This window comes from Halictus rubicundus, unplaced genomic scaffold (genome assembly GCF_050948215.1).
Source record: "Halictus rubicundus isolate RS-2024b unplaced genomic scaffold, iyHalRubi1_principal scaffold0101, whole genome shotgun sequence".
NCBI lineage: Eukaryota > Metazoa > Arthropoda > Insecta > Hymenoptera > Halictidae > Halictus > Halictus rubicundus.
The window spans coordinates 675,302-683,212 of record NW_027488642.1 but is presented as its reverse complement, the minus strand read 5'-3'; the positions used below and the strand labels follow the sequence as shown (position 1 = coordinate 683,212).

Below are 7,911 nucleotides of genomic sequence, written 5' to 3'. Positions count from 1 at the left end.
TTTGCAAACTCTGCATATTTAATTAATATTGGGTTATTCGGAAAGTAATTTCGTTTTTCGGGTAAATATTTGAGAAAACCCTATTTCGTAAACAAATAGTTATTGAGATACAAGCTGAAAAAGTTTTGCAGAATTTGACTTTGTGGTGTTATACGTATAGACAAAAATAATCAAGATAAAATGTTCCACATTCTTTTTCAGCGTATATCTCAATAACTACTTGTTTGCGACATATAATTCCTTTCAAACTTTTTCTCTTCTCGATGAGTAGGATATGTTGATGTAAACAAATTTTTAACAACAACGTTCTTTGTTATAACTAATTTTACGGCAAGTTTCTATATCATCGATAATATCATAAAGAAAAGAATAAACGAAACCAAACCAAAACCGAGTATCATTCATTCATGTTCATGTTCTTTCATTTTTATGTTCTTCACAAGCATTTGTTTAGTCAGCGACCATCATTTGTTATTTTACATGGACGCAATTTTACGCACGCAACGCGTAGCTAACAAATATCACAATATACTGTTTGAATCAATTATTCAAGGTAATTATCGTATTTCTATATTCAATTCTATAAAATGTGTAATCTTAACTTTACCATGTCGTTAATGTTTTACCACTTTTTTTTACATTTGTTTAATTGTGGCTGTTCAAAATTCATTGTATAGACGATAATATTTTGTTTTCTGAAACTACGTATATTGTTAATAGATGGAAAAAATCGCAGGGAAAGCGAAAGGGACTTTTATTTATGTACACAACGATTATTCTTACAATAAAGATAATCGCAGTGAAAACATTTATCGGTGCAACACTCGACGAACTACACGATGTTGTGGGGCTGCAATGACTCTTAGCGATGGTTGTGTTACTTTATTAAAACCCCACAACCATTCTAAATTGTTTCATACAATCCAGCGGGAGAAAATGAAGAGTGATATGCTTCAACTATGTCGGGAGACATTAATCCCATTAAAAAAGATATTCGATGACATCTGTAGAGAGTAATTATTGTCCCATATTTTTGAAAGAAACTTTGAACAATATGAAATAGATTAAAAATATATTAACAAACTAAAAAAATTTTTTTGTCTAGGTATTCTATTGCTGCAAGCACATTATCGTATAACAGTATAAAAGCTGTACTTTTCCGAGAAAGACAAAAAAGCTACCCACAAGTTGCACCTAATTTAATCGCGATAAGTGACTGCATTGAGATTCATTCTTTCATGGATAACATTACTAAAATAGTAATAAAGGATGAAGAGAGTAAAGCAGCAATTTTATTCACTACTGGCACACTTTTGAAGGTTCTTGATACCTCCCACTGTATCTATGCTGATGGTACTTTTTCCGTAAGTAGTATGCAAGTTACAAAGTAAAGTAAAATATATAGGGTGTAACAGAACATATGAGAATGAACTCAGGAACTGTGATTATACTATACCTAAAAACAGTGAAAAATATTCATATAAATGAATGTTCTTTCTGTCTTTAGTTGTGAGATAAAACGAATTTTCTGTTTTAATTTTGTGATGCAAAAAATGTCTCTTTGAGAATGATCCACATAAGGATCGAAACATCGAGAAACATGTTTAATTAATTACACATTTGCTGTTTTTCTATAAATGATCGAACCTTGTGCCGAAATCATAAAATTTATTATATACTTATGAGATATATCGGTTTACTGCAGTGTACGGACAGAGTTTGCTCTTTTTACAAAATTCATTACATCTCTTAAACAAAGATAGATCAAGCATATGTTTATATGAATTTTTTCATTGTTTAAGATGTACAATCAGCTTCTGAAGTGGATTGCACATATTCTGTTACACCTTGTACAATTTATGTGTGTATAGACACATAAGACAATACACACAACATTATATCAGCGTGTAAAGTGTGTATACATATTATTATTAATATATAAGGTATTTCTATGATTTTGTCCACTTTAATATCGTTGTTGTTTTTGCAAATTCAAAAAGTTTATTAGACTGAAGTAGTTTGGAAAAAGATTTGCAAAATTTGCAAAAGTTTGAAAATTCATGATAATTTAAAGGAGGCTATCAAGAAATACTTCATATGACTTCTATCACTCTCAAGACGAAGAAAATATTTCTATAGAGGTTTACTTTATTAATTATGTTCTAAGTCAAGAATTTTTCGAGCGACTGCTGACTATAGATGTAGTGTCCTCACTTCCAGCACGGTATTTCATTACCGTGAACTGTTGCCACTTGGACAGGCAAGGACCGTTTCTTGTAAAATAACAAAGACATTGGTAAGACAAGAAAATATTAAATTTATTAGTTTCGTTCAAATTATTATGAATTGTTTGGTCATTTCAAGATCAACATACGTGTTTAAAATCCATTTTTATTAGCTACAATAGTAAAAATGTGTCGCTGTTATAAAAAAATTGTCGATGAACTTTGAAACATGAAAAAAATTTTCTTGACAGAAAAACATGAAAATGAAAACAACTATTTTTTTCTACATTTTTTAATCTGTAAAAGTAATGAAGACATTAAAATGGATAAGATAAACGAAATACCTGGTATTCATTGTAATATGTAGTACAGACATAATACTGAATGTATACATTATGTATGAACGGATTATATAATAAGTGGACTGTTTTTAATTTCTCAGAAGGAACATAAAATGTTAAAAAAAATGTTCTTCCGAAAGGTGTTTGATATGAAGGGGGACATAATGTGATACATGTGATGTGTGTGTGTATTCTTTTACGTACATATATTATATCTCTTATATATATTATATTTTATTTCTATTCAATTTTATACAATTTGTATTTTATTTCCATTCAAGATTTTACCTTCTAAACCACCAATTGCACAACTTTATATTATTCACATTGTATACATGGATACTGTAAGTATAATATGCATTATTAAAGTATGTTATTTTAGTTTTTATACTATAATTGTATAATGTGTATAGGCAATATTAGGAAAATTGTATTTTGACTATAAAGGGTAACGAAAGAATTTATTCCTGAATCACGAGTAACGATATTATTTGAAGAAAAATTATTTATTAGTAACGAATAAATCTGTATCGTAATAAATAAATTCTATCTTTTGTCATTCGAAATTTTTACGTTTGTTTTAAATATCCCATTGTAACATTATTTATTTTGTTATTTTACTACAAGCATAAAAGTGAATACAATTTTTATTCGTTCCCTTTAATACATGTTAACTGCCCTATGATCAGGGTAAAAATGCACATCGTATTGATAGTAATACCAAATTTTAGAGCTTGTATTATACTTATTAAAGTTTTGCTTTCGAAGGGAGTGGGTACAATATTTATATTGTGCGAAACATTAACAAAAGCTATGTATATAGCAATATGGAGGAAGATAAAAGAATTAGCTCCAATGCTTCATAAGAATTTGAAGTTTACGATGACTGACTATGAAACTGCAGCAATGATTGCATTGGAGCAGCAGTTTCCATCGAGCAGTGTAAAAGGCTGCTGGTTCCACTATAATCAGGTTTATATAATTTTATAGGGAATAAAGTTTCTGTCCATAAAAAGATATAATTTTAAACTAATTGTACGTTTTATAGGCTTTATTACGAAAATGGCGCCATTTAGGTCTCACAGATGCACCAACTAAAGTATTGTCAATGGCAATGACTTTAGCTTTAGCTCCTGCAGACCTCTTTGAAAAAGGTTTCACTGAAATTGAAAGAGAAGCAGCTTTTTTTACCGCTGAGCATGCTGCAATTAAAATTTTTATCGAATACATACGATCCACGTGGTTGCCAAAAGCAGAAAAAGTTTCAGTATATGATTGTCCTATGAGAACAAACAATACCACCGAGTCTTACAATAATGTTGTTTCATTGAAGCTAGGAAGAGGAAAAAAAAACATATGGATATTTTTGGGTAATTCTTTCATTAATTTTATTTCGTTTATGCATTTTTATTTGTGTATAAAACAAAATTTTATAAAACGATTTCTCATCCAAGCTAAATTAACTGTAAACTTTACAGAAACTCTAAAGCAACTAATAATAGATGAAGAAATTAAAATAAGAAGACTCAATGAAGGACAATGTGTACGTCGTAAAAGCAACAAGAAAAGTGTAATAAGAGATAATAAGATTGGAACACTACAAAAACATCTTGCTAGTGGAAGGTTTGATTTTGTCCTAAATGTTATGCTTAGGTTCCTTAAACTATGTCTAATTGTTTTCTTTATAATGCTTTATAAAATACATAGATTAAAAAATACAATTACACATAAAAGATATTTACTTATTGTTTTTTAGATTAACTTTGAAAGAGTTTTTATTATCGTTTCATAAGGGTCATAAGATATTAATGTATGGAGATTATGAAGGTAAAGTATGAAAATTGGTGTAGAAAAAAATAGGGATTGTTCTAATCGCGCATTGTTTTCATCGCACATTAGTTTTTCCCAAAACCGCAATGACCTCAGTCAAAATAAGCTTCCATCCACCTTTACTTTGAACTGTTAACACATTGGGTTCCATGGAAATCACCGACACAGATTTTTCCGACACGGTTTTCACCGACAACATTTCACCGACTCCAGATTTGGCCGACAACGTCTTTAACCGACAACGATTTTGACCGACATCGAATTTGACCGACAACAACTTGAGACGACCACAGTACACGACCCTAACCCTAACCCTAACCCTTTTTTTTAGTGGGTAGTCTCCGAGGGTTCCGCCCTCGGGGAGAATCCCACATAACCCCGGCTTCCCCCAGGGAGTCGGGGTATGTATAAAACATTTCCTCACGATAAAAAAAAAAGGGTTAGGGTTAGGGTTAGGGTCGTGTACTGTGGTCGTCTCAAGTTGTTGTCGGTCAAATACGTTGTCGGCCAAATTCGATGTCGGTCAAAATCATTGTCGGTTAAAGACGTTGTCGGCCAAAGCTATTGTCGGTCAAATCTGGAGTCGGTGAAATGTTGTCGGTGAAAACCATGTCGGAAAAATCTGTGTCGATGATTTCCATGGGACCCTAACACATTCACGACTGGCGGTTATCGAGTGAGACTTTTAGCTGTGTACCGCCTATAGCTGAATACCGTAAGGTCGGCTGAACGTAGGTCTACGACTACGCTATCGGTATTTAGCTACAGAATTTGAAATGTCGTAGGACTACGTTACCTGTCTCGAATGTGTTAATAATTTAAGCACGCGGGACTGGTTAAAACGATGTGTAATGAGGATTCTCATAAAAAAATCATTTAATCTCTTTAAGAGATGTTTAAATCTCTGATGTTGATGTTTTAATCTCTTTTATTGATTTACTGAGGTTGCAAAATTTCAACATTTTACTTATACCTAGACATCATCTAATTAATAATGCATTAATATTAAATTAATAATCACTTTAATAAAATATATAAAATATTTTCCTTATTTATAGCGGATCATGTTTGCACTACTCCAGAACCGATTTCTGTTATAGAAAATGAAATTACTGATCAAAATCAAAGTAAGTTAATACTTAAGGCGGTAGACTCGTTTCCAGAATTGCAAGGGTGCAGGATGCGCGTTCTCATTTCTCGATAATACAAAGATGGGATTTTTCAGCAGTGAAAAGTGCTAGATAAAAGATTAATCAAGGCCGCGATCGCCCTCGATAGTCCTATTTTTACGTTTATGAGGCGTAATTTGCATTATTCGGCAAGCATGTACCTATGAAAATAGCTATATGCGCAGTTGTATGCTTCTGAATAATGCAAATTGTCTACTGAAAACAAATTTTTTGTATTGCAATCCTGGAAAAACGACTTTACTTGATTAGAGACATATTTAAGACGTCTCAGTGCTGTCTGGGTACAGTAGAGAGACAACATTTAACCAAACTATAATAACAACCGGTAAATCTACAATCTTAATAATTATTTAAATAATTCCAGGCGCATATAAAAAATGTACGAAGAAAAGAATCAACGAAGAATTGGAGGACAAAAGTAAAATTTATATGGACTACATTTAGTATTGCTAGAGAAGAACTCATTTCTTACTAAATTGTTTTTTACAGATAATCTGAACGTACGTGGACATACACAATTGCTGGGCAAAAAGGCTAAATTTACAAACTTAAATACGCCACTTGTAATATTGGAAAAACTCAATATTTGAGTTTTTAACACAATTTTTGGCGATTGGCCTTTTTGGGTGTACGGTACGGCTATCACTAGACAGCGGATGCGATAATTATTTACTAAGAGATCTTCAATATTTACAACGAGATTCTAATTGACTTTCACAGATGGGTCATACCACGCGAAAACGGACACATTTTGGAGTTTATAGATATTTGTACAGAAATTATATCTATAATACGGTTCCATTAACTGTTGTATATGTATCTCGTTACATTGTATCTCGCGGTGTCTTTAGGTATCGAATCAAAGACAGAGCCGCGCTTCTTTTTGGTCCGCCGACGTGTCCCATTCAGATGTTTTATTTTTCTCCAACGTATCGACGAGCTGCCGAAGTCGTTCAGTAAAAGCCTAGCCTTAGTAGAGGAAACATCGATCAAATATCGTTCATGATCATATCTGTGTTTTTTTTTATTCTTTCTAAATAAGTAAATACCTTGCTTCCCAAAACCAACAGGTTATGGGCCCAGGCACATAGTTAAAGTAATTTTAAAGTTACTTTAAACTAATTTGAACTAATTTTAAAGTTATTTTAAGTTTTAAAGTGAACGGGAAAGAGACTTGTGATACTGTGAAAACAAGTGCAAAAGTATTGCATATAGAAACAAAAAGGGATAATGAGAGGATAAAGAGAGATAAAAAATTTAAGACAAGTTTTAAAAGAAATGAAAATAATCATCAACGTCGTTTTTTTAAAAATAAAGGATTTAACAAAAACTATTATAAAAAATGTGATTATTGTGGCAGAAGAAACCACGAAAAGAAAGACTGCTACTATTACAAAAGGAATTCTACGGCTGAAGAGCGGCCGCGAACAATTCAAACCGTTCAAGTGCAAGGAGAGCGTGAAAGCTTCGCGTTTATGACAGGAGTTCAAATAAAAAATAATAAAAGATCAAATGATTCTGCTGAAATAGATTTTATATTGGACTCAGGTGCTACAGATCACTTGGTTAATGAAATGGATTTTTTCGTGACTTTATCAACATTGAAGAAGCCCATTCATGTGTCAATTGCAAAGAAAGGAGAAGTTATCACGGCAACGAAGATTGGTTCGATTAAAATAACGACAAATCTAGGAGTTACCGGAGTTCTGGAGAATGTATTATACGTACCCGATGTCCCAAACAACCTACTTTCCGTTCGCCGAATCCAGGAAGCCGGAATGAGAGTCATTTTTAGCGAAACTGGCAAAGTTACAGTAACGAAAGGTGGTAAGACCATACTCACTGGTAAGTCAGCACAAAATTTAATATGTGTAACATTTACTATTGATGTGTGATAAAACATATGCAAATAATATCGTAGTACCAAACACATACAAATTGTGGCATGAACGTTTGGGTCATATTGAGAGTTCTAAATTCGTTAAAATGAAACAGAATGATTTAATCGTTGGTAAGAAATTAATAGACAGAATTAATCCTACACAGGATTTATGTGAAGCTTGTGTGTACGGAAAACAAGCGCGTCTGCCTTTCTCAAAAGGAAGGGACAGGAGTCACATAACTAGACCTCTGTTTACTGTCCACTCTGATGTATGTGGACCAATTAAACCAAAAACAATCGACGAAAAAAGTTATTTTGTTACATTCATTGACGAATTTACACATTACACGGTCGTTTATCTCATCGCGTTTAAATCTGAAGTGTTCAAAGTTTTTCAAGACTTTGTAGCCAAATCTGAATCACACTTCAGTTTACAAATCGCA

General features: G+C 32.4%; 1 protein-coding gene and 1 long non-coding RNA gene across 2 annotated transcripts; both read left to right on the top strand.

The window, feature by feature from the left end:
- Positions 1–3,009: 3,009 nt before the first annotated feature.
- On the top strand, positions 3,010–4,404 carry LOC143363715 (uncharacterized). The gene is made up of 4 exons (XM_076804261.1): positions 3,010–3,538; positions 3,615–3,936; positions 4,045–4,189; positions 4,323–4,404. The coding sequence occupies exons 1-4, from the start codon at positions 3,248–3,250 to the stop codon at positions 4,402–4,404; spliced, it is 840 nt and encodes a 279-aa protein (XP_076660376.1). The 5' UTR covers positions 3,010–3,247.
- A 551-nt stretch (positions 4,405–4,955) lies between these two features.
- On the top strand, positions 4,956–6,326 carry LOC143363717 (uncharacterized). Its single transcript, XR_013083895.1, has 4 exons — positions 4,956–5,072; positions 5,455–5,523; positions 5,951–6,004; positions 6,076–6,326. It is a non-coding gene; the product is annotated as an uncharacterized LOC143363717 (long non-coding RNA).
- The last annotated feature ends 1,585 nt before the right edge of the window (positions 6,327–7,911 follow it).

Coding starts and splice junctions, on each gene's coding strand:
- LOC143363715 (XM_076804261.1), top strand. CDS start 3,248: ATGATCAGGGTAAAAATGCACATCGTATTGATAGTAATACCAAATTTT. Junction 3,539..3,614: donor GCTGGTTCCACTATAATCAG/GTTTATATAATT, acceptor TACGTTTTATAG/GCTTTATTACGAAAATGGCG. Junction 3,937..4,044: donor AAACATATGGATATTTTTGG/GTAATTCTTTCA, acceptor TAAACTTTACAG/AAACTCTAAAGCAACTAATA.